Genomic DNA, 27,992 nt, shown 5'->3' with positions numbered 1-27,992 from the left:
CCTTTGGACTGTCTGGGACATCTAGAAGAATGATTTCCCAGAGAAGAAAAGGTGAGCACTACAATGAGCCCTGTGCCATGCCAATAAGTTAAGCATCCTGAGATCATTCATATGTGGGGGTTGCTTTTAATCCATGGTGGGGGTTCACTCACAATTTTGCCTAAGAACACTGACATGAATAAACAATAGTATCTAACCATCGTCCAAGAGCAACCACTTCCAACGATCCAGGAGCAATTTGGTGATTAACAATATTTTTTACAGCATGATGGAGACCATGTCACAAGGCAAATGTGATAGCCAAGTGGCTCAGTGAACAAAACATTGACATTTTGGATCCATGGACAGGAAACACCCCAGATCCCAATGAGAACCTGTAGTCAATCTTCAAAAATCATGTGGGCAAGCAAAAATATAAAAATTCTGCAAAACTCCAAGCACTGATTAATGGGCGATCATCAGTCAGAATTTGGTCTGGAAGCTGATATCCAGCATGTCAGGGTGAATTGCAGAAGTCTTGAAAAATGCTAGTTAATACTGTAAATATTGAGCCTTTTCCTAACCTTGATGCACTTGTCAATAAAAGTATAAAAACTTATGAAATGCTGATAATTGTACATCAGTAACCATAGTAACCATTTGATTAAAATATGTCTGAAAATATTAAAGCAGCAAACCCTGTGAAAAACAAAATTTGTGTTTGTCTCAAAACTTTTGACTGCGACTGTAGACATGTGAGTGGCATTTTCTTTACAGGATTTAGAATTGGCAAGTGGGGTGATGGTTGGATGGGTTGATGTCACCTTTGTATTGTCAGGTGACATCAAGCCCAGAGGTTGGTAATAGAGAGGCGTCAGTAAGACGCCCTCCATTACTAACCCCATAGTCATATCGTATAAAAACAGACACCCAAAATAAAGTCCTTTAATTGAAAGAATGACAGGCTCCTTTGATAAATCTTAATTAAAGGGAATCTGTCACCTCATTTTTAGTATATAAGCTGCAGCCATCGCCATTAGGGGCTTATCTACAGCATTCTGTAATGCTGTGGATAAGCCCCCGATGTAACCTGAAAGATAAGAAAAGCAAGTTAGATTATACTCACCCAGGGGTGGTCCCGGTGCTGTCCAGTCCAATGGCTGCAATACAGTTCTGCCTTCTGAATGTCTCTTTCTGGGAGCTGCAGCTCTGAGGGCATGCACAGCTCCTTTAACCTTAAATCCTCCTCAGACTCTGGTCTGGAACTAATTAACTTTCCCTACAGACTACCAGTTATATGTATATATGGGGAGTGACCTAATAAATAGGGTCAGGAGCTCCCCCTGGTGGTCTGGAGTGTGAAATGTGTTGCATGTTTGTGATACCTGGAAGCAGTTATCCTTCTTTGCCTCCAAACGTAGCATCACTCTCCCCGAGAGGAAAGCAATACCACTGCGACGACCAGTACCCTGGGGCGCAGCATTTGTTTTTCCTGAAGTCTGGTCTTCAATGGGATTTGAACTCTTGATTGCAGCGAGTGTGAAGGAAATCAGAGCAAAGGAGAGGATACCAGAAGGGGACCAGCCCTACACAGGCTGCCTCCTTCTGAGGCGCAGAAGCCAATACTCTTGATTGGCAGATAGTAGCTTTAGCTGTGAACCACAGGCTGCATTGCTGAAAATAGGGAGGCTTTTGTCTGACTCCATCTTTAAATGATGTTCTTCTTCCATATAGGCATATTGTGCTGGTACATACAGATACAGCGCTATATATCAGTACTTTTTTACATACTAGATAAGCATATATACTATATGTGTGTGCCCAATCCCCCCAAAAATAGATAAAAATAGGAATTTGTTAGTTAGAAATAGTCACTGTATGTGACTTTATGTGACTGATTCATGACAGTGTGCAATGTCAACGCTGTCAATATTCCCCAGGGTTTTCCATCGCAAGCGATCAGTCATGTGACCGCATGTGTGCAATTTGCATATTTGTGGTCATGTCCGACTAAACACGTTTGACTTCTCTCCATAGGAGTAAATTGAGAGAAGCTGAATGAGTATATGCAGCGCCCCAGAGTCCTGGTCGTTGCAGTACTGTGGCTCCGCCACTATGGGGAGCTATGGTACGTCTGATTGCACTAAAGGAGTTTCTCTGATCAGGTAACACCTCACTACACTTCACACTCCGGCCACCAGGGGGGGTGGTCCTATCTAGTAGGCCACTCCTCACACTCTGGTAAAACTGGGGGTTGGACAGGAAGACAGGGAGAAGTAGCTGGGAAGAGCTAGTGAGAGGACCTGTCAGGGATGGGATCCTGGCAGACTCCTCAGAGCAGAACTAACCAGTGCACAACGGGAATACAGTAAAGAGGAATTAGGACCAGAAGGAGTCGTGCTGTTAGACCGAGGCAACATCCTTCTGAGGCGCAAACAGTCGGTGGCCGGAACGCCGAGCAAGTAAGAGACTTTAAAGGGAACCTGTCACCACGTTTTTGGAAGATGGGATAAAAATAGCGTTAAATAGGGGCAGAGGTGGGCATTACATTAGTGTGTTTGTTATGCGTTTATTACCCACCTAAGTTGCCGAAATACCTTTGCAAAGTCTCCGTTTTCGCCTGTCAATCAGGCTGGTCTGGTCAAAAGGGCGTTGTCTTCCCCCAGATTTTGCGTAGTTTTCCGTTGGTGGCGTAGTGGTGTGCGCATGCCCAAGGTCCCGAATCCTCTGCCAGGGGATTTAAAAGAGCGCGCTGTTCGTTTTCATTGGTGATCGGTGGGCGCGGCCATCTTCCTTTGGCCGCGCGTGCGCAGAAGCGGCGCTCTGCTGGCCGCGGCTTCAGGAAAATGGCCGCCGCGATATCCATCTGCGCACGCGCGGCATCCCGCGGCCATTTTCCTGAAGCCGCGGCCAGCAGAGCGCCGCTTCTGCGCACGCGCGGCCAAAGGAAGATGGCCGCGCCCACCGATCACCAATGAAAACGAACAGCGCGCTCTTTTAAATCCCATGGCAGAGGATTCAGGACTTTGGGCATGCGCACACCACTACGCCACCAACGGAAAACTACGCAAAATCTGGGGGAAGACAAGACGCCCTTTTGACCAGACCAGCCTGATTGACAGGCGAAAACGGAGACTTTGCAAAGGTATTTCGGCAACTTAGGTGGGTAATAAACGCATAACAAACACACTAATGTAATGCCCACCTCTGCCCCTATTTAACGCTATTTTTATCCCATCTTCCAAAAACGTGGTGACAGGTTCCCTTTAAGTACTACTGCAAACCACGGCAGGACAGCCAATTATAGGTTGGCTGTCCCACACAAATCACCTAAGCAGACAACGGAGGCAGCTGTGGGAGAGGGGCGACTCTAGGGTCCCGGAAGAACTCCAGGCCTACCCCGTCATACGGGTGCGTCCTACCATATCACCTGGGGGACGGAGAGAACGAACATCAGAGACAAACAGAAACAGTTGTGAGGACTATCCCGGGAGCTCAGCAGGGAAGAACTACAACACCCAGCGCTAGAAGGTAGACACTGATTCCCACCTGTAAAGAGAACTCCTGATGTGCCTTTGGACCGGCCGGTCTCTGACAGCCCTGTTGACAGCTCTCTGGACTGAGGACTCTAAAACCTTCAGTAAAGAGGTAAAGAGACTGCAACTTGGTGTCCTCGTTATTTACTGCACCGCACCATCCACATCCGTCACATCATTCATTGTGCGCCCCTCGGCAGGGTCACGGACCGGGCCTAGCCACCGTGACAACCCCAGAGCAGAGACTCACAGGCCCGGTACCGGGTACCCCTCGGCCCTGCGGCAGTGGGGGCGCCGCATATACTCAGTGAGTGAACACAAGTATGCAAATCGCATACATGCCATCATGTGACAGCCTGCTCGATTTTGGCAATACTAGGGAATCGTGACAGTGTGCGCACTGCACTTTTGTTGTAAGTCTTGACAACCCCTTTAACACTTCGCATCTGCAACCAATTTTTGTATTTTTTCCTTCCTTTTCTTCCAAGAGCCTCTACTTTTTTATTTTTCTCTCGACAGGTGACTGGTTTTGCCTGGAAAGAATTGTAGTTTTGAATGACACCATCTATTTTTCCATACAATGTGCTGAACAATGTGCAAAAATTCCCAATGGGAAGAAATGGTGAAAAAAGTACAATTCAACAATATTTGTTTTCAGAGTATTCATTTTCATTCACTTTGTAACATTTTCTAGGAGAGGGGAGAGTGGAATGGTAAATGGGTGTGACTAGGTGGTGTGGTTTAGGGCAGAGGTCCCCAACTGCCGGTCCGCGGACCAGGACCGGGCCGTTGGGGTTTTTCAGCCGGTCCGCGGCGCCGCTGACAGCTAGCTTCATTTCTCTAATCAGCGGTGCCGGTGACCGCTGACAGAGGAAGAGGCTGCGGCACCGAAGACCAGCTGTCCGGGGGAAGGAGCGGGACGCCGGGAGCAGGTAAGTATTACATATTCACCTGTCCTCGTTCCACACGCCGGGCGTCGCGCCATCTTCCCGGCGTCTCTCCGCACTGACTGTTCAGATCAGAGGGCGCGATGACGCATATAGTGTGCGCGCCGCCCTCTGCCTGATCAGTCAGTGCAGAGAGACGCCGGGACGGGACGCTGAGGAGCTGCAAGCAAGAGAGGTGAGTATGTGTTGTTTTTTTTATTGCAGCAGCAGCAGCAATGGCACAGCTTTATGTGGAGTATCTATGGGGCAACGGTGCAGAGCACTATATATAAGGCACAGCTTTATGTGGAGCATCTATGGGGCAACGGTGCAGAGCATTATATATAAGGCACAGCTTTATGTGGAGCATCTATGGGGCAACGGTGCAGAGCATTATATATTAGGCACAGCTTTATAGGTTTGAATCACATTGAATCATTTTGAATCACATTCTCATTATAAATGTCATAATTATATGATAAGTATGCACTAAGCTCCATCCCTCCATAACCCCACCCCCATATGACCAAAGCCCCGCCTCTGCCCCACCCCCACCGGGCCATGGAAAACTGGTCTTGCTTAAAGCCAGTCCCTGGTGCAAAAAAGGTTGGGGACCTCTGGTTTAGGGCATGGACTGAAATTTTGCTGCAACACGCTACACACACGGCATGATCTGTCCATCTAAGACTAACATTCCCACAAAGAGTTTTTGGTACGTTTTTACACTGCATATTTAAAAAAAAAAAATGCAAGTGGATCGCCCCCCAGTAGGGCAATGGGGTACTCGGTACTGGGTCCTTCGGTTCTCGGCGGGGATGTCACGGTGGCTGACCCGGTCCGTGGCCCTAGGGACGTCCGTTGTAAATGGGGGAAAGGTCTTTAAAGGGATAATGTTCGTGACGCCACCTGTGGTATTTGGTGGAACAGGCGCAGCTCCGTGGCCTTCTGTCTAGGCCTCTGACAGGATCCCACCCCTGTCAGGGACCGCTCTGTCTGCAGCTCTTTGATGTTCCTCCTTCCCCTCTGGCTGCCCGACAGGGTGCTGCCTGGGTGAAGCCCAGTCAGCTTCTGCCTAACTTCTTATCCAGACCACCAGTTTTTACCTAATTGTGAGGAGTGCCCTAATAGATTGGAGCGTATCTCCCCCTGGTGGACTGGAGTGTGAAGTGTGGTGTATGGTTTGTGATACCTGGTAAAGAGATCTCCTTTATTGCCATCAGACGTAATATCACTCCCCCTGGTGGAAGAATGACATTACTGCAACGACCAGGACTCTGGGGCGCTGCACAAGTACCATAACCTATTTTACTTTATAGGTGCAGAAATGGTGTAGAAAATTTGCAGCATCAAAAACTCACCAAAGGCTCAATATTAGGAACGTAGCCTAAGGGCTTGTACAGACCACCATGTTTTTGGTCTGCGTGCGATCTGACAAAATATGAAATCGCACTTTAGCCAGTATTATTGTATGGGGTCATGCACATGTCTGATTTTTTTGTTGGATCAAGTCTGTCTGAGAAAAAAATTATAGCATGCAATAAGCATAAGCGTAGCATACGATAAATCGGATTGCTCATGGCCATGCAAATCTATGGGTCCATGGAAAACATAATTTCATCTGAGTGCAGTCCTAGTTTCATGGACTGACAGAATTGAGAAGATAAAGATTTTTTTTCCATCTTCTCTACTTCTGAGAAAATCGGATCTCACTATGAGCAAACTCTGATCAGAGTCTGATCAGAGTGTGATTAGCATATTTGGCCTGATTTTCTCAGATGAGAGAAAATACAGTCTTGTGACTCTAGCCTTAAGCTACATTGCCACGATGACCTTTCGTGAGTTTTTGATGCTCTGCACCATTTCTGCACCCGTGCACCTATTATGTAAATTGAGTTACTCATGTTGTTTTATTGCGTTTTATAGTGAATTTTCTTGCATGTGATTCGAGTTTCTGACCCTGCCGTTCTTTGTCATTTTTTAGTATGTCATGTTTTTTTTCAAATATTTTTATTGACATTTTGAAATTTTAACAATGCTTTTCCAGTAGATTGTAACCTGTTTCACAACTAAGGAAAGTAGGGGAGGGAAGAGGGAGGGGTGAGGAAAGAATGCGGGGAGAGCGGGATAGGTATGTATATGTAATCATTCGAGCGAGATTAAACAAGATAACAGTTGCTTAGTGTCCATACCTAAAAGAAAGAAGATAGACACACATACATGTACCTATAAATTTAGCCAGAGTGGCGATTGCTTATATTCCATAGCTAAGGAGATATCTAATACGATGAACAATTATTTACCAAACGGAAAGCCAAAATTGCATATGTAATAGACGAAAGTACGGTACCAAGGTTTACGTAGATATATGTAGTCTACCTTGCCTGGGCGTGCCCTTAAGTGGCCCTAGACTACGTGGGGGAATAGCTCGGCTCAAGCAAAAGGCTCTAAAGTGGAGCAAAACCAGTTTAGTTTGTGATCCTCAATCGGGGTTCGGATCTGATGTCGGTGTAGATGGAGATCCAGGGGATGCTAGGGAATATTGTATTCCAGCTGATTCCAGAAAATCAATTCCCTCCCCTATAGAAGCAATGGAAATAAGGTTTGAAGCATAGTTCACCTTGAGAGTCGACGACTGGGCCCAAACGTAGGGAATCCCGGCGCTCAGGAGACCATGCGTGATGTGGGAAAGCGTCTTCCTTTTTTGTAGGGTGTCTCGTGATAGGTCTTTCCAAAAAGACCAAATGTCTATATGGTGAAAAGAAAAATTCTGGTTCCTTTGATATGTTGAGAAGTGCGTTTCGTATCCAGTTAGGATAGAAGGTGACCATGACGTCCCTTGATACATCTTGTGGAAGAGATGGCGGTCTGCGTATTCTGAAAAATATTTCAATTAGGAACTTTTCGTTAGTGTTGGGAATCGGGTGAGATACCATTTTTAATATGTAGTTTTTGAGTTGGGAGTTCAGGATTGACTCTGGGATTCCTCTGATTTTTACATTGTCTTTCTTCTAAAATCCTCGTAATTGGCGTCGCTAGTCACTAAGATTAGTATGTCTTTAAAAAGGCTTTTAATAAAAGCTTCCGATGCTTTAGAATTTTTTGTTTGTTTAATGTCAGGATTTTGGTTATGGTCAGATAGTGAGACTCTGTCCTTACCCCGTTAGCCTCAAAGGTTCATTGAAATTAGGAAGGTTTTGAGCATGTTAATCATAAAATCCTCCCTCGGGTAATTGTCAGATGCAGGAATCTTTTCAATAAGTAGTAAATTAGAGGGGGATCTTCCCATATCAGAATTTTCAGCCTGTGTGTGGTACTTATAAGAAATGTCGCTCATTGAAGAGTGTGTAAGCAATGTATTATCAGAAAGGTCATCTCTATTATAGTCAGAAGCGTTTGTATTTTCAAAAAATTCTTCCGAGTGTATACTTTCCAGACTCTCCATGGAGAGTCACCTCCTCCTCCCAGGGCTTTTAAAGAAGAATCAAATCTTTTAAAGTTAGAGGCAGTAATCTTGCGTAGGGCTGAGTCAAAATCAAGGCTAAATGTTGGTTTGCCAGGGTGCCCTGGGGATTCGTTTGGGAGCTTATGCTCAAGTTTTCCATTTTGTTTGTCTGTGGTGAAGTGACAGGGCGAATATATAGCAGTAGAATTGTGCCCATTGTTTTGTGTAATTGGGGTAGGAAGCTCTCCCTTTCCATCTATTTCCCCTGTATTAGGCTGTAGAATGTGAGGTAGGTGAGGAGACTGCGAAGGTTTGCTTACCTTCAACGCTTTAAAGCTAGCTCCTTTCATTTCCTCCGCTTTTTCCCTGGGCTCTGCTGAAGCATGGGTCTTTTCCAGATCCTCACCGCTCCTCCTGTTCGTCCCAGCGGTCTTGTCTCCCATCAGTTGGCAGCATGTGTCTTCCTGAAGGCTTGGTTTCTGCGTTGTGCTGACCTGCTCCTCCTCCATGTTCTCCCAGGGTCCGGGCCCAGCTCCCGCCTGCAGCCTCAAGGTAAATACCGGAGCTTCATGGCGTAATGGTGCTCCTGAGTCCCGCTTGTCAAAAAACGCTTGATGGGGCGCCTCCTGTGAGGACGCTGCGAGGCTTCCGGTTCTGTTACGCAGCTTTTCAGCGTCTGAGCTCACCGCTGCTTTCCGGCTTCCCTCCTGATCACTGCTGGCAGATGCAAGGGCTCCAGTGAGTGCAGGCTTCTTCCCGGGTTGAGGTCTGAGGAGCTGCTGTACTTTTGAGGGTTTGGGTTTTGCCCGGGTATAGCGTGGGTCTGACGTCACAGCTGCTGGTTTGGTCTGGTTAGACCTAGATGTAGATAGGCCTCCAATGTGGCCCCTCTTGAATTTTAGTCCCAAAGGAGGATTTTTACCCAAGGGATCCAGTTTTTTCTTGTTGTGAGTAGATCCTGGCATCTTGTAGTGTCTTTGGAGTCAATTTCTTCACTTTTAGTGTGCTTTTTAGTGCTTTATTAGGGGAACCTGCAGGAGCTCCTGTGAAGCAGGACCACTCCATTCCCCATGCAAGCCACGCCCCCTAGTATGCCATGTTTTAACCCCTTCCCGACCTATGACGCCACGTAGGCGTCATGAAAGTCGGTGCCAATCCGACCTGTGACGCCTATGTGTGGCGACATGGCGGGAACGCTTCCCTGCGGGTCCGGTGATCGGGTTAATTGAAATGTCACCAGACCTGCAGGTGCAGGGGGACCTGTACTTCACCCCGGGGGGGAGGCTTTGCCCCCCGGGTCTACGATCGCTCCGGGTGACCTTTTTGTCACCCCCTCCAGCTCTGATTGGAGCTAGCGTCCATGTGACGCTAGCTCTCCAATCAGATCTGGAGGGGTGGAGTAAAACATGTGTCCCCTCGTTCTCCAGACTCATCCCGTTGCTGGAAGCTGGAGAATGAGGTCCCTCGTGACATACCTGCCACCGATCGCCACCGCCGCTGCTGCTGCTCCGCCGCTGCTCCTGCTGCTGCATCTGCCGCTGCTCCTGCCGCCACCGCCGCCTGTGCTCCTGCCACTGCTGCCGTAAGGTATTCCCCTCTCTGCCGTCCACCTCCGCGCTCTGCCCCCTTGATCACCCTCCCCCCCAATCTTACCCCCTGCCCCCCTTTTCACCCCCCCGCTGCTGCTGCCAGCTCCATCAGCGGCATCACCTCAGCTCCCCCAGCTCCTGACAGCCCCGCCTGCCCCACCTGCCCCCTGGTGATCACCCCCTGCCCCCCTGAGCACCCCCTGCCCCCCTGATCACGCCCCGCCCTCGATCACCCCCCTGCTGCTGCCGCTGATTCCATCTGCTGCTGCTGCTGCATCGCCTCTGCCCCCGCGCCTGACAGCCCCCTCCTGTCCCCCGGTGATCACCCCCTGCCCCCTGATCACACCCTGCCCCCCTGATCACCCCCCGTCCCCCTGATCACCCCCCTGCTGCTGCCGCCGATTCCATCTGCTGCTGCTGCATCGCCTCTGCCCCCGCACCTGACAGCCCCCCCCACGCCTGTCAGCCCCCTTCTGCAGTAGAAAGTTTCACCAAACACTCGCACATATACACACACACGCACACTATAATAAAGTTTAGGTTTTTTTACACACACCACAAACACAATGTCCCGCTCATCCCAGTCATCCCAGTCACAAAGGCAGTACTCAGCTGAGGAGGCATATTCCTTTCTTGCCTCTGAAGCTGATAGTGAGGGAGAGGACCCCACTTTTCTGTATTCCTCCCACTCTTCCTCCTCCAGTGACACGGACTCGCCACCCCCAAGATGTCGCAGGACGAGAAATCGTCTGGAGCCCAGGGGAGGAAAGCCGGAGCCCAGGGGAGGAGAGCCGGAGCCAAGTGTAAGTAACCCCCAACCTAGTGCTAGTCACGCCCAACCTAGCACTTGTGCCCCCACCTGGACCCCCGTCCCTGAAAATTTTTCTCCACGGATTCCTGATTTAATTCCCCAATCAGGAATCCAATTCGACACTGCCAACCTCAGGGAAATAGACTTTTTCAAAGTCTTTTTCTCGGAGTCAATTGTCAGTCTCATGGTGGAGCAAACAAACTTATATGCCCTGCAATTTTTTGCCGAAAACCCAAGTTCATCATTTACTACTTGGAATCCCGTTGACTCCGTAGAAATGATGAAATATTGGGGACTGGTCCTTCACATGGGGATTGTGAAGAAACCAGAAATTCGCCAATACTGGAGTACTGATTTTTTATATCAAACTCCAATATATGGCATGGTTATGAATCACAAGCGTTTTGAGGCGATTCATAAATTTCTCCACTTTAGGGACAATACGGACATCCTTCCCTGCGATGACCCGAATTTTGATAGACTGTTCAAAATTCGGCCGGTCATCGAACACTTCAGCAACAAGTTTGCAAGTGTACATTCCCCAAAGGGAAATTTGTGTGGATGAATCCCTCATCCACTTCAAAGGGAGGCTTCAGTTCTGTCAGTACCTGCCCAGCAAAAGGGCGAGGTACGGGATAAAACTCTACAAGCTGTGTGAGAGTACCTCAGGGTACACTCTCAGCTTTAGGGTTTATCAAGGAAAGGACAGCAGTATCCAGCCCCCAGAATGTCCACCTGCTCTGGGGGTGAGTGGGAAAATAGTGTGGGATTTGGTCCACCCACTGCTTGATAAAGGTTACCATCTGTACGTTGATAACTTTTATACAAGCATCCCACTCTTTCAGTCCCTCTCTGCCAGAGCTACCGTTGCTTGCGGTACCATGCGCAGAAACAAGAGGGGTCTCCCTTTGTCGCTAATTGAGCAGACTCTCCCAAAAGATGAGAGCCGAGCCCAATGTAGCGGCAACATGCTTGTGGTCAAGTTCAAAGACAAAAGGGACTTCTTTTTCTTGACCACAATCCATGGTCCCGGCACCACGGCCACCACCGTTCAAGGTACTCCAGCACAGGTCCACAAACCGGACTGTGCCCTGGGGTACAACAAACACATGGGGGGAGTTGATCTTTCTGATCAAGTCCTCCAGCCCTATAGTGCCATGCGGAAGACAAAGGTGTGGTATAAAAAACTGACTGTGCACATCGTACAAATGGCACTGTATAACGCATACGTGCTATCACGATGTGCAGGCCAGACCAACAACACCTTCCTTCAGTTCCAGGAGGTGGTGATAAAGGCCCTGATGTTTGGAGAGGAGGAAGGAGCGGGCCCCAGCACCCCTGGAAATCAAGTTTCCCGTATGGTACCAGGTAGTGCAATTGTTGGAGGCCTTGAACAGGTAAGCATCCCTGCCTGTGTTCTGGTGTTTTTTTGTTTAGTTTAGTGGAGGTTTTCCTCCAATGGTGTTTTTTTTTCCGTATGGTACCAGGGCAACATTTTCCCTGTGAGGGGAGAGCAAAAATAAGGTGCCGGGTGTGCTATAAAAGGGGGATAAGAAGGGATACTCGTTTCCAATGTGAAACGTGTCCCGACAAACCTGGACTGTGTTTGAATGAATGCTTCAGAATTCATCACACGTCCGTGGACTAAACACATCCTGACATTCCCCTACAGAACTCACCCACACCAGGCTGATATACACAACACCACACACACACACACCAACCTGACGTACACTACACCACACCCCAACCTGACATACACTACACCACAAACACCAACCTGACGTAGTGTGTCAGGTTGGTGTGTATGGCGTAGTGTACGTCAGGTTGGTGTGTGGTGTGGTATAGTGTACGTCAGGTTGGTGTGTGTGTGTGGTGTACACTACACCACACACATCAACCTGACGTACACTACACCACACACCAACCTGACATACACTGCACCACACACACCAACCTGACGTAGTGTGTCAGGTTGGTGTGTATGGCGTAGTGTACGTCAGGTTGGTGTGTAGTGTGGTATAGTGTACGTCAGGTTGTTGTGTGAGTGTGTGTGGTGTACACTACACCACACACATCAACCTGACGTACACTACACCACACACCAACCTGACATACACTACACCACACACCAACCTGACGTAGTGTGTCAGGTTGGTGTGTATGGCGTAGTGTACGTCAGGTTGGTGTGTGGTGTGGTATAGTGTACATCAGGTTGATGTGTGTGTGTGTGGTGTACACTACACCACACACATCAACCTGATGTACACTACACCACACACCAACCTGACATACACTAAACCACACACACCAACCTGACGTAGAGTGTCAGGTTGGTGTGTATGGCATAGTGTACGTCAGGTTGGTGTGTAGTGTGGTATAGTGTACGTCAGGTTGGTGTGTGTGTGGTGAATACTACACCACACACACCAACCTGACATACACTACATACCTTCCATACGCAACATGGTGTCCGCTAACGATTGGAGCTGATTTTCCATTCAAAAAGTCAAATGGCGCTCCTTCCCTTCTGAGCCTTGCCATGCGCCCAAACAGTGGTTTACCCCCACATGTGAGGTATCGGTGTACTCAGGAGAAATTTCCCAACAAATTTTAGCATCCATTTTATCCTGATGCCCATGTGAAAATGAAAAAAATTGAGGCTAAAATAAATTTTTTGTGAAAAAAAAGTACTTTTTCATTTTTATGGATCAATTTGTGAAGCACCTGGGGGTTCAAAGTCCTCAATATGCATCTAGATATGTTCCTTGGGTGGTCTAGTTTCTGAAATGTGGTCACTTGTGGGGGAGCTCCAATCTTTAGGCACACAGGGGCTCTCCAAACGCGACATGGTGTCTGCTAACGATTGGAGCTAATTTTTCATTCAAAAACTCAAATGGCGCTCCTTCCCTTCTGAGCCCTGCCGTATGCCCAAACCGTGGTTCCCCCCCCACATATGAGGTTTCAGCGTACTCAGGACAAATTGGACAACAACTTTTGGGGTCCAGTTTCTCCTTTTACCCTTGGGAAAATAAAAAAATTGTTGCTAAAAGATCATTTTTGTGACTAAAAAGTTAAATGTTCATTTTTTCCTTCCATGTTGCTTCTGATGCTGTGAAACACCTGAAGGGTTAATAAACTACTTGAATGTGGTTTTAAGCACCTTGAGGGGTGCAGTTTTTAGAATGGTGTCACTTTTAGGTTTTTTCTCTCATATAGACCCCTCAAAGTGACTTCAAATGTGAGGTGGTCCCTAAAAAAAATGGTTTTGTAAATTTTGTTGTAAAAATGAGAAATCGCTGGTCAAATTTTAACCCTTATAACTTCCTAGCAAAAAAAAATTTTGGTTCCAAAATTGTGCTGATGTAAAGTAGACATGTGGGAAATGTTATTTATTAACTATTTTTTGTCACATAACTTTCTGGTTTAACGGAATAAAAATTCAAAATTTGAAAATTGCGAAATTTTCAAAATTTTCGCCAAACCTCCGATTTTTTTTAGAAATAAACACAAAAATTATCAGCCTAAATTTACCACTAACATGAAGCCCAATATGTCACGAGAAAACAATCTCAGAACCGCTAGGATCCGTTGAAGCGTTCCTGAGTTATTACCTCATAAAGGGACACTGGTCAGAATTGCAAAAAATGGCCAGGTCATTAAGGTCAAAATAGGCTGAGTCACGAAGGAGTTAAGCAGGTTTTTACCTGCATATTTTCTGCATCTTAAGCAAGTCTGCACATAAGTCATAATAGTTATTGGAGAAATTGACATGTTACGGATTTGAAACATCTACCGCAGGTCAGTTTATACTGAGTAAAAAAAAGCAGAGTGAGTGTGAACAATATGGGGGGGGGGATTTAAGTCATGACTATCAACTGTATCATGTCATACTACAGTCCTCCTTCAGCATGTGAAGCTGCAACATGACACCTGGCTCAGCAGGTGGTCCTGACTTCTCTGCTTCAAAGTGAACACTCACACCCCCACCAGCCTAGCTAGTATCCTCTAGGGGTCATCTTGTGTAATTGATTCGTTCACACAGATGGGAATTTCATAAAGAGATTTAAGGGGAATATGGCATTATTGTACGTCCTAGCTGTACCCTGGTTACATTTTTGAGATCTCTGGAATGGGCTGAGCGCCTTCCAGGGTCTCGATCTGTTGTAGCACCCAAGGGTGATGAGATGCACAGAACGGCTAGTAGAAGCCAGGTAGTAAAGCCGTGTTTGGTCTCCAAGCATAACAGGGGCCCGGCCGGATCCGATTGTGCCGGAAGCATCACCCTATGACCTTCCATTAGGAAGTTATGATCCTTTATAAGTCTTTTTGTTGATTCGCTTATCGCTCTTTAATGTTATCACAAAGGTTAAATGGTCAGGTTCAGGGTCTTTGACGATCATGATTGTTACAATTGTCCCATCAATAACAACCCCCTCTCCTTGGATGGGAAGACACAACTGCTGTATCTGTTAACATACAACACTGAGCTTTTTAGGCTAAGTGCACAGTTCACACTTCATTGTCATTTTTCCTAATGTATATATTAGTAATTTCATAAACCCTCATTCACCAGACAGAGGCCAAAAATGTGGGGGGTTTTGGCCACAATCTGACCGATTTGTGTTTGCATACCGTTTGTTTAACCCTATAACAATGTGCAAGAAACTGTACTTTCCCTTATGGGTGGCATCTTAAAAAAATTGTATCTTGTGGTATTTTTTTGTGTGAAGGCTCTCTATGCTGAAGGGATATCTAGTAGTCATCCATCCAGACTGTGGCCATTGTTGGGTTTACACTTCCTGAGCTTATGCAACTGACAGTGGCTACGAACGTGTCCCGAGCTTTACGTAGATTTGTGACATCCTGAAAAAGATTTACTAGGGGATCTAATCCTTGATTTTATTTAGTACAAGGAATTTGACTCACCGAGGTCATTTTCTCTCAATAGAAGTGAAATAAGAGAAGAAAATATTGGCAGATCTCATTACAGACAGAATTAGTGAAGAAATAGTTATTTTTCTGGTATTCTGGTTAACGCTTGTATTGAGTCATCTTCGTCCACTTCCTGCCTGCCAATGTATAAATTTCTCTAGGGGTGTGAACAGCTGCGGTACACAAGTCCATCCACTGGCCATGTACGCCTGTGTGATTCAGGATCTGCATGCCTGATAAATTAAAGGGGGAAGTGACTGAACTTCATTCTTCCTGCCAGAATGTCAACTTCTTCCAGGCAAACTATTGTAATCTGTGCTATGTTGGACTATAGCATTCCTCTTCATCCAATGAGTAATGCAAGTGATACAAGTGACCAGGTCAGTGACCAATATAGCATATTTCCTCCCTCTGCAGTTTATTAATTTCTATGATGTAATTCAGCACATTCAGAAAGAATATTGACATGTTGCCTGGACTCGTAAAGAAAGAGTCCTGATTTCTTAACCACATATGTGTTCCAAAAGCGTGTCCTTTTAACTTACCGTACATTTTGCCAGGATGGGTGTCTGTCTCTAGTAGACATACACTCCCGAAAATTATACAAAACAGAGCCAATGTTCTCTCTGTTGGCACCATAACAGTCTATAGACCCGTTGGCTGTTTTTCGGGGGCTTTGGACGCAAGCCCTGACCTGGCCAACAAACGGTTGCCTGAATTCGATGTGAATGCACCCTTGGACCTCCTAAGATGAAGCTGGATGAAGCAATGCCTAGTGAGTGTAGCAGCAAGTAGATATGACATTTAGTAGGTTTCTAATAGTATGAGATCTGATTGACAAATGTATTATTTTAAATTTTTCTAATTTATTTTAATTATGAATGTTTTTTCTCCCCCTCAGTGTCATAGAACACTCCGAGATGAATCGTATGACCACTCATAACATTGGTATTGTGTTTGGGCCCACGCTGATGAGACCAGAGAAGGAGCAGTTTGCTAACATTGCTGCTAATATGGTTTATCAAAACCAAGTTGTGGAAAATTTTCTCACTCACTATGAAGAGATCTTCCAGGACAGTTCAGAAAAAACAAGCAATTCATCCTATACAGAGAATGAATGTGCGGCTAAAGCCCACATTGAACTGTCCACCCCTTTATAGAACTGTACAACTTTCAGGAAGAGCCTTGGACAAATACCTCCTTTTAGATTCCCAGTTCATCAGTATCTGGAATGGACATATATGTGGGGGATTTAAAGCCAACTGTATAAGGTATTCAAGGTACAATGACTGTGTTCTTAGCGATTTACTAAGGAAATAAAATTGCTTAGTAGTAGGACTAAATGGCTCAGACTTACTGCCATTAAGAGACAGTCCCAGCTGGAACATACACAATGGATGTGATTCTTGGCACGGTTTATACTATGTTGAATGCAAATGTTTAAATTTAATTGCAATTTATTGTTTTATTTTTATATTATGCTTAATATATTTGCATTTTCATTGATTTCTTTCTGGACAAGTGTTTGTGTGTGGTTGAGCAGATATTTTGAAAAACATTTAGAATACATTCTGCCTAAATTTGCAACCTGCAACTTTCCAACTGTTATCAGACTACATCTACCAGCATTCATCTAGGCTGATATGGAAAATAGAGAACATACCGTATATGCCGATTCATTTATTGACAGCTGGAGTCAAGATGGAAATAATTAGATGGAATGGGAGGAAGAGAGCCCGAGATTAAAAGCATGAAACCAATGCTCTTCATGCTGATTTATGGTACCACACAAGAGATGAGCGGATTGATCCACTGCAAATTAACTTCAAGATGAATTTCCTCAAATTCTCAGGTCCCCACAAAGTCGAACCCTTTGCAAATCGTTTTGCAAGGATCGCAAAAAAAGGATGCCCGATGGCATTTCACACACTGCTGAAGACTATAGGAACCAAAGAGAGATCAAAATGACGTCAGGTGCGGTTGTACATGATTCTCCATAATTCCTTGTAGCTGTCAAATCAAATAGTCTCGTGCAGCCAATCAGAGTGGACTATGATAGCAACTATAAAAGACAAGGGCAGGATAAGCAGCGGTTTTAGGATTTTATAGCATAGGGATTGGACGTCAGAACGCACAGGTCATTCCACAAAAGTCTAGGAAAAAGGCCTAATCTGATTGTGGTGTATTACCATTGTTCTGAAACACATTGAAAATGTTAGTGGTACTCTCAGTCTGTGATTAATAATCCAAAGATTCACGTGATATATAGGGAGGTGCTGTAGTAACTGTGAATTACTGTAATTGATCTGTGATATAGTATGATACAATGATACAATGACAAAGTGTGCATGTTGTAACATAAAATAATACAATAATATATATATATATATATATATATATATATATATATATATATATATATATATATATATTCAAGCACATTTCCTTGTAATAGTTTACTATTAGGCTCATGCACACGCCACCCAAATATTGCTGTTGGTTACCATCCGAATTGCTCTAGCTAAATAGGTTGTGGTCAGTTGGAAATTACTGAGGCTGTGTTTGCATTAAAGATCTCATCAAAAGGGGGTTCAATACATTTCTAGGAGACCTCGGAGTATTATACACATATTTTCCGAACAATTAGAGGCATTGCAGTATTGCAATTTTTTTTTGCAAATCAAATTTTGAGGAAAATCCAGCAAAGCAGTTGAATTCGAATTCCAAATGATCCGCTCATCTTTATACCACACCCTTCTCCTCCTCTGGGGACAGGAGGGCTTATCTTTTGTTTTCTACTTTTATGAGGAGGAAACACAATTTGTGTAGGAGAACTCTGACTTTCAAGAAATGATTTGGTGTTCTTGTGCACTTAGAGGGCATTTGATATGGGCATGTAGGTCATAGGAAGCTGAAAAAAATGATTCTTTGAGATCTGTGATCCAATGTCTTATTCCAAATAAATCCATATTTTTCTTATATAAAAATGAGCTATTAAGATCTATGGGCCGGACACAGATCTGCATGAGAATCTGCCTCTAGAGCTTATTATAATTAAAATAAGGTAGCATTTTTTCAGCCTCCTATGACCTACATGCCCATATAGTCAGGTTACGAGGGTTGATCGTACTGAAAGATTCCCTTTAAAGGTTGTAAAAGAGGCAAGTATTCGTTCACTCAGTCACAAAAAATTGACGGTACTTCTTTTTCTGTTCCCAGTAGAAAGCATGCAGTTGTGTTCATGAGGTCTAAGGCCATGTTCACACTTTGCGATTTTACCGCGGATCCGCGGCGATTTTGATGCTGCGGGTCCGCAGCAGTTTCCATTGCGTTTACATTTACATGTAAACCCTATGGAAACCGCAAACCGCTGTGCACATGCTGCGGGAAAAACCGCGCAGAAACGCAGCGGTTTACAACCCGCAGCATGTCACTTCTTTGTGCAGAATCGCAGCGATTCTGCACCCATAGAAATGCATTGTTCTGCTTACTTCCCGCATGGGGCTGTGCCCACTATGCGGGAAGTAAGCGGATCATGTGCAGATGGTACCCGGGGTGGAGGAGAGGAGACTCTCCTCCAGGCCCTGGGAAGCATAAATAGTGTAAAAAAAAAAAAGAATTAAAATAAAAAATGATGCTATACTCACCTCTCAGCGCTGCACGCGGCTGTCCGGTCTCAGTTGCTGTGCGAGCAGGACCTGCGGTGACGTCGCGGTCACATGACCGTGATGACGCCGCGGTCACATGACCGTGACGTCACGAAGGTCCTTCTCGGCACAGCATCTTTGGAACCGGAGCGCCGCGTGCAGCGCCGAGGAGATCCGGACATCAGAGGGTGAGTATAACCAATTTTTATTATTTTTAATATTACTATTGATGCTGCATATTGCTGCATATGCAGCATCAATAGTATAGGAGTAATCCCGCAGCGGAAATCGCAAAACAAACCGCGATAAATCTGCAGGGATAACCGCAGTGGTTTTGCCCTGCAGATTTATCAATTCCGCTGCGGGAGAACCCGCAGAGGACCCGAGCTACGTGTGCACATAGCCTTAAGCTGGCCATATACTTAGGGCCTTGTTCAGCCAACAGCTATTCCTATAGATATAGCCTTGCTGCCCTTGGGGTTGCAGGTTCAAATCCCACCAAGGACAACAGCTGCAAGGAGTCTGTATGTTCTCCCCATGTTTGGGTGGGTTTCCTCCAGGTTCTCCAGTTTCCTCCCACACTCCAAAGACATACTGATATGGAATCTAGATTGTGAGCCCCGGACAGCGATAATGTATGTAAAGCGCTGATGAACTAATGGCCTTATATAAGTGAGCAAAATAAATAAAAATAGATGTTGGTCTCAATAGTGGATATATGGGCTGAAATGAGCCAACCCCTTAATAATAATAACCATGTCACAGGTCCAGATTAGTTCCATATTTAAAGTTTTTTTAATTATAAAGCCAATAAATGCAGCAATTCATGAGCTGTACATAATACTATCTGTTTTTCAAGCCGTAGTATGTCCCATTGTTGTCCATATTGGTACCGCCGTATTCCCCATATCTTGCACTATTGCCTGACAAATTATCAGCAGATTATTTGGAATTATATTCGTATTTGATCATGGATCAAATATCTTTAATATCGAATAAACATGAATAAAAATATAATTTCAGCTTTACTAGAATATTTAGAGCTGGAAATGGTCTAATGATGATTTGGACTTTATTCATTGGGCAAGTTCTGCAAAGGAGATGCAATCAGAGACTGTACAACAAAATTACAAGAAAAAATAGTTTATTAATATACAGAGTACATGTCTTAATAACAGTTTGCATTTGTATATTCACAACAGGATCATCTATTTATATGATAATTTACACCTCAGGTTTGAATACGATCTTTGGTGACACAAAGAAATGTGTAATTGTGTTACTTTTATTTGCTATGAAAGCTAAAGTTGTTTTATTATCATTATTGGTGAATATGTGTATGTGCAATGATTTTCTATATGTAATAAAATAGTTCCCAAGCATTATCAACAAGTACATTATCATTATCAACAAGTACAAGATTTTGTTTGACTCTTCAGAAGTCATGAAACACCTGAAAATTTTCCAAAAAGTTGCATGTTTTGTAAAATTTCTCAAAATCATCTATGGCCTATTGAGACATCTATGGCATATTCATAGCTGCCATTTCCATAGCCTCCATATAAATGGCTAGATATGCCTAGCAGACGCCACTTTACCAGGCAAAACAAGGGTTATTTTTGGGATACGGGTGTGCCCCTAAGATGGCACTTGTGACATATCCTTTAGTTATTAGAGCAGTCTGCGCTGCTGTTCAAGGTCTGCGCTTCTGTTCAAGGTCTGCCCTGCTGTTCAAAGTCTGCGCTTTTGTTCAAGGTCTGCCCTGTTCTTCAAGGTCTGTGCTTTTGTTCTAGGTCTGTGCTGCTGTTCAGGGTCTGCACTTCTGTTCAAGGTGGGTCTGTGCTTCTGTTCATGGTCTGCTCTGCTGTTCAAGGTCTGCGCTGCTGTACAAGGTCTGACCTGCTGTACAGGGTATGCGCTTCTGTTCAAGGTCTGCCCTGCTGTTCAAGGTTTGCGCTGCTGTTCAAGGTTTGCGCTGCTGTTCAAGGTCTGCGCTGCTGTTCAAGGTCTGCCCAGCTGTTCAAGGTCTGTGCTTCTGATCATGGTCTGCGCTGCTGTTCAAGGTCTGCTCCGCTGTTCAAGGTCTGCTCCGCTGTTCAAGGTCTGCGCTGCTGTTCAAGGTCTGCACTTCTGTTCAAGATCTGCCCTGCTGTTCAAAGTCTGCGCTTCTGTTCAAGGTCAGTGCTGCTGTTCAAAGTCTGCCCTGCTGTTCAAGGTGTGCGCTGCTGTTCAAGGTCACCACTTCTGTTCAAGGTCTGCGCTGCTGTTCAAGGTTTGGCATTTATGAAAAGGGCAACTGACCATAACATAGAAAATTACACTGCCCAATGAAAGTTCAATATATATATAAATATGCTTAAAAATGTTTATTTTGTTCCACTGATCCACTGAAAGTGATTAACAGATTTTTCAACAAGTTTTCTATCCAAAATGAACTTTGCCAAGATTATCCCTATAGATAGATATGGAATTGCATACACATAGTTAAGTATGCTCAATATTCATAAAACTAAAGAGAATATATACATGAAACATTGTAATGGTGAGCTATACTCTTATGAACTACACCTGCACAAATCCTGATCTTGGGATATGTGTGGGTCACAGAAGTACAACCTGTATTTATAACACATTTGTTGAATATCCTTTCGATCTGCCATAAATTTCTAAATTGAGAAAATCCCTGTGCGTTTTATATTTTGGAGAGAGAAGACAACTGGTTCCCAAGAAGAAGGATCATCTAGATCCAAGCGGGGAATCTTTCACACCATGTTAGCTCCAAAAAATCCAGTAAAACTTGATGAAACATCATATGTATTCCTAACAGGTCCAGTTTATTATAACTTACTAGAAGTAGATAGTCTAGAACAGGGATGCACAAGCTGCGGACCCAGGGGTCCCATGTAACCCACAATACCCTTCTATGCGGCCCTCAACCATCTCATCACAGACATACTTCACAGTGTCTGGTAGTTGTGCTCATGTATTTGGCATGTCAGTGAGAGGAGGAGCAGTTGATAGCACCATAGGGACAGTTAGTAATGGTGCACTGGGTGGTCATCACTGGGCCCCTCATATCTGGCATAATGGGGGTCCCATAGAACAGAAAGGACTTTATAAGGTGAAGTGAGCATGGATAACTACTCCTATATTCATTGGCAGAACATGCCTGACAGGGCATTTTTACCCCTGTTAAAAATGCTGCAGCAGGTTGGATGCCCAACTGCTGCTCCATTCATTCTCTATGGGGCTGCCAGAATAAGTGGAGCACAGTGCTCAGCAACCCCATAGGGAATGAATGGAGCAGCAGGCACACTGCCACTCCATTCCATTCCAGCAGTCAGATCCCTACAATCAACAAATTATCACCTATCCTGTAGATACGCACCAATTTGTTTTCACCAGACAAGTCTTTAAATTACAATGGAGAAAGCTGCAAACATTCTCTTCAGAGAGGAAGAGGACTAGAACTCTAGTGCCACCTATTGAAAGTAGCAATCCTAGCAGTCAATGTTGACCCTTTAACGAGCCTTGTCACATGACTTAGGATAAGAGCCAAACCAGATCTCAATTTGCAGACGCTGTATTTCGGGGTACTGCCCCTCGTCAGTGCAAAGTGGAGATCTGGTTTGGCTGATTGAGAGGCCTAATGGAGAAAGCTGAATGTTTGGTTTCTTCCTTTATTGATTGTGATTGGGGAGAAGGGGACTCGTATCCTCCTGATAAGTGGAAGTCCTAAAAATAGAAGTAGCACCTATTAGATATTTATGGCACATACTGTCAATAAACTCTCAAAAGGTAATACTACTACTAATACTCAAGCTTTACTGCAACCATTGAGATTGGTTCAGTCTAACAATGCGGCCCTCAATGCGGCCCCTGGTCTGGATAGGTTGGGATTCTGCACTCGGGACCCACAACTATGAACTCTCCTATAGGGTGTTTCAAATTAACTCCTTAACGACCAGAGGTATTTTTGTTTTTGCATTTTCATTTTTTGCTCCCCTTCTTCCAAGAGCCATAACTTTTTAAATTGTTGGACAAAATGGTCATGTGAGGGCTTGATTTTTTGCGGGGCGAGTTGTACTTTTGAACGACACCATTGGTTTTACCATATTGTGCACTGGAAAACAGGAAAAAAAAATTCCAAGTGCTGTGAAATTGCAAAAAAGTGCAATCCCACAGTTGTTTTTTGGGTTGTTGTTTTTTTTTTACAGTGGTCACTAGTGATGAGTGAGTATACTTGTTGCTCAGGTTTTCCCGAGCATGCTCAGGTGATCTCCGAGTATTTTGGCGTGCTCGGAGATTTAGTTTTCGTCGCCTCAGCTTCATGATTTGTGGCTGCTAGCCAGCCTGAGTACATGTGGGGGTTGCCTGTTTAATAGGGAATTCCCACATGTATTCTGCCTCTCTAGCAGCCGTAAATCATGCAACAAGAACTAAATCTCTGAGCACGCCAAAATATTCGGAGGACACCCGAGCATGCTCAGGAAAACCCGAGCAGAAATAATACTCGCTCATCACTAGTGGTCACTAAATGCTAAAACTGACCTGCCATTATGATTCTCCAGGTCATTACGAGTTCATAGACATCAAACATGTATAGGTTTTTTTTATTTAAGTGGTGAAAAAAATTACTAACGTTTGTTTAAAAAAAAAAAAAAAATTGCGCCATTTTCCGATACCATAGCATCTCCATTCTTTGTGATCTCAGGTTGGGTGAGGGTTTATTTTTTGTGTGCCGAGCTGACTTTAATTATACTATTTTGGTGCAGATACGATCTTTTGATCGCCAGTTATTCCATTTTAATGCAATGTTGCTGTGACCAAAAAACATAATTCTGGCAATTTGACTTTTTTTATTGTTACACCATTTAACGATCGGGTTAATTTTTTTTTATATTAATAGATCGCGCGATTCTGAATACAGTGATACCAAATACTGTATGTGTATGTTTAATTTTTTTTTCATTGTTTTATTTTGAATGAGGCAAAAGGGGAGATGATTTGAACTTTTATATATATATATCTTTTAAAAAAATTGTTTTTTCCTTTTTGTTTGCTTCAATAGTCTCCATGGGAGACTAGAAGCTGCACTTGTCAGATCGGCTCTGCTACATATAGGCGATGATCAGATCGCGTTCTATGAGCGCCGTGGGTGGATCGCGATTTCACCCGCAGCTGTTGTGGGCACATGTCAGCTATATATATTAGCTGTCATGTGCCAGGAAAGGTGTGGGCTCTGGCACTGAGACCACACCTTTCCTGGCAAACAGGGCGAATCCGACATCGGCATGCTATTACACCCGATGTCGGAAAGAGGTTAAAGTTTCTAAATTAGACAACACCCGTAATATAATTTTTTCTTGTTAGTTAGATTTACTCATTTGATATTAAACATATTTTTTGTTAGTTGAAATTATAATATCTAATAAGTTATTAAAGAAGATCTTTCACCAAATTTTCCATGTTGAACTTGGCACAAGATGTAGTATCTCCATTGATGAAATATTAGCCATCAAAGTGTTTGGCACTTAATGAGTTAACTTTTTAAAGTCACAATAGGTGTTATTAGTGTTTGCACTGGGGTGTGTACTTCATCTCCCTCTATAATGCTAACTAATCTTAAGCAGACAGCAAAGAAAAGCCTGTGTCACACTTGCAAGAGCAATGCGAGAAACTCGCGCATTAATACCTGACACTGCTGCCAGCACTCGGGACCGGAGCATGCGGCTGCATGTATTTCTCTGCAGCTGAACGCTTCAGTCCAGAGTGCTGGCGGCAGTGCTGGGCATTGATGCGAGAGAATCGCGCAAGTTTCTCTCATTGCTCTCGCAAGTGTGACCCCTGCCTAAATAAGAATATAACCAGACCATAGCTTAGAGCAGATTTTTCAGTGTCTGAGCTGTATAGTGACAGACAGCCTGATCTCCTGGTCTAACCTCCTGCATTATTAGAAAGCATAAATGACTTACACCTCTCAGATAAGTTCACTTTACAAACTCATCTATCAGCTCTCCTCCTCTCCTAACATTGTCAGCTTTGCTGTACTACCCTTTGCTCCACACTGCCTGTCTTAGGCCAGTTTCACACGTCAGTGTCTCCAGTACGTGAGGTGACAGTTTCCTCACGTACCGGAGACACTGACACACGTAGACCCATAAAAATCAATGCATCTGTGCAGATGTCATTGATTTTTTGCGGACCGTGTCTCTGTGTGCCAAACACGGAGACATGTCAGTGTTCGTGGGAGCGCACGTATTACACGGACCCATTAAAGTCAATGGGTCCGAGTAAAACACGGACCGCACACGGACGTTGTCCGTCTGCAGTCCGTGTGTGTGCAGGAGACAGCGCTACAGTAAGCGCTGTCCCCCCACATGGTGCTGAAGCCGCGATTCATGTCTTCTCTCCAGCAGCGTTTGCTGCAGAGAAGATATGAATAATAGTGTTTAAAAGACAGATCTAGGTGTCCGCCGCCCCCCCACCCCCTGTGCGCCCCCCCGCTGTCCTGAAAATACTCACCCGCTCCCTCGTTGGCTGTAGCTTCTTCCTGGTCTGGCCACGGCTTCTCTACTGTATGCGGTCACGTGGGGCCGCCAATTACTCTCATGAATATGTGGCTCCACCTCCAATAGGGGTGGAGCCCCCTATTCATGAGTGTAAATGAGCGGCCCCACGTGACCGCATACACTAGAAGCCGCGGCCAGACCAGGAAGCAGCGAGGGAGGCGGGTAAGTATTTTCTGACCAGCGGGGGGGTGCACAGGGGGTGGGAGGGCGGCGGACACATAGATCTTTATTTTAAACACTATTATTCATATCATATCTTCTCTGCAGCAAACGCTGCTGGAGAGAAGATATGAATCGCAGCTTCAGCACCAGATGCTCGTACGTGTGGTACCCAGCACGGTGCGTGTGGTACCCAGTGGGCACACGGGCGGCACACGTGTGCCGCAAGTGTGCCACACTGATGTATACAAGAAACGTAGGGGCACACGGACACAGATAATTCCGGTACCGATTGTTTCCGGTACCGGAATTATCTGGACGTGTGGGACAGCCCTTAGGATGTATCAGTGTTCTTCTGTGTGAGATGTAATGACAACCATGATCTGACTGCAGAGTGACTACAAGTTGCCTCAGTAAAGCAGACATAAGTATCATTACTGACACACTTGGAGAGCTAATAGAAGGGTTTATAATGTGACATAACTAAACTCCGCTGCCCTCCCCCAACACTGACTCCCCCAACACTGACTGTATCATTATATCTCACACACTGAAAAATCTGCTCTAAGTTATGGTGGAGGTGTGTTCTTCTTTCCTTTGAGTGTTGCTGCTTATGATTGGTCAGCATTATATAGGTAGAAGAAGTACACGCCCCCAATAAAAACTGTCTAATACCACCCACTGGTACTTTAGAAAAGTTAACTCACAAAGTGCCAAATGGTAATATCTCTGTGACAGAAAATCGAAATTAAAAAAAGCAAAAGTTTTATTCCGCTCTACAGTCACTATTATATCGTGTTATCACTATTATCCAGTTTGACATGAAAAATTTGGGGAAAGGTACTATTTTAAGTATTTTACATATTTAACATAGATTACTAAAATATATTTAGGTGTACAGTAGCATTTGATGTAATATAATTTTTCTTATATTCTATTGGTTGTGTGACATACATCTTCACACTTCCATGGACATTTAAGTAAACATTAAAGGCAATGGACAAACATTATTTTTATATACGTTAGTGGTTACCTTTGGTTAATAAAATTACAGTGTCAGTGTGTAATCTTCATTCCTTCATTCTTTTCGGACTCTGAAAATTGTTTTGCAGATTTTTCTCTTGTGGCAGTTTGTATTCAAGCAATATAGGCTGGAAGTGAGGTATGTTTGTGTCTAGGGTGCTGCTGTCTTTGTTATCATTATACAGCTTCTTTCCCTACCTGTTTCCTCTTTATGCCCTTTCCTCCATGTAACCTTTTTTCTGCCCTCCCTGAGATACTGGGTACCCTCTCCATGCTGCAGGAATCTGTGTACAATCACCTCCCCTTTCCTGCTGCTATCTCTAACATCAGGAGAAGGGAAGGTGAGAATAGAGTTAGGAAGAGGATCCCTGACAGATCTGTAACATTTTTGCAAAAGTTTTCAGCTAGATAAAGAACTTACAGACACTGTAGCAGCAAAATAGTAAAAATAAATTCTAAAGACTTTATAGAAAGTTACTTAACTCTGCATTTAGGAAACAAACAACCAATACAAACAATTTTGTGCAAAGGGGTACATGACTTGTAGCCTATATGTAACACAAGTAATCAAGGCTGTAATTAAAAGCAACAACAAGTATTTACCTATTTAAAAAATAATAGCACCAGTGTGTAATCTGTATATATTCAGTCATGGCCGAAAGTGTTGGCAGAAATTATTCCAGAAAATGAAATATTTATTCCAGAAAATTATTACAATTACACATGTTCTGTATTCACGTTTATTTATGTGTATTGGAACAACACAAAAAAAACTGAAAAAAAGTTAAATTGAACACAATTTCACACACAACCCCAAAGTGTTCCGGACAAAATTGTTGGCACCTCAACTTAATATTTGGTTGCACACTCTTTGGAATAAATAATGCAATCAATCACTTCCTATAACCATCAACAATCTTCTTACACCTCTCAACTAGAGGTTTGGGCCACTCTTCTTTTGCAAACTGCTCCAAGTCTCACATATTTGATGAATTCCTTGTCCGAACAGCATTTTTGAGATCTATTCACAGGTGTTCAATTAGATATAGATCCGGACTCATTGCTGGCCACTTCAGAACTCTCCAGTGCTTTGTTTCCATCCACTTCTGGATACTTTTTGAAGTATGTTTGGGGTCATTGTCCTGCTGGAACACCCATGACCTAGGATGCAAACCCACTGGGCACTACATTGCGAACCAAAATTCTTTGGTAATCTTCAGATTTCATGATGCCTTGCACACACTTGAGGCACCCAGAGGCAGCCAAACAAACCCCAAAACATTTTTGAAACTTGAACATATTTGACTGTAGGTACTGTGTCGTTTTCTTTATAGGCCTCACTGCGTTTTTGAGAAATGGTAGAATGATGTGCT

At 44.3% G+C, this 27,992-nt stretch overlaps 1 protein-coding gene across 5 annotated transcripts in view; it reads left to right on the top strand.

Moving 5' to 3' along the window:
* ARHGAP9 (Rho GTPase activating protein 9) overlaps positions 1 to 20,257 on the top strand; it is a 294,422-nt gene extending 274,165 nt beyond the window's left edge. For all 5 annotated transcript variants that reach the window (XM_077297733.1, XM_077297732.1, XM_077297731.1 and 2 more), the window contains one exon: positions 16,120 to 20,257. In XM_077297733.1, the coding sequence (XP_077153848.1) occupies positions 16,120 to 16,378 (259 nt within the window). In that variant the 3' untranslated portion in view covers positions 16,379 to 20,257. The remainder of the gene's footprint in view (positions 1 to 16,119) is intronic.
* Positions 20,258 to 27,992: the final 7,735 nt, after the last annotated feature.

This window comes from Ranitomeya variabilis, chromosome 3 (genome assembly GCF_051348905.1).
Source record: "Ranitomeya variabilis isolate aRanVar5 chromosome 3, aRanVar5.hap1, whole genome shotgun sequence".
Lineage (NCBI taxonomy): Eukaryota > Metazoa > Chordata > Amphibia > Anura > Dendrobatidae > Ranitomeya > Ranitomeya variabilis.
Note: the sequence above shows the minus strand (reverse complement) of the source record. Positions and strands in the feature narration are given on the sequence as shown.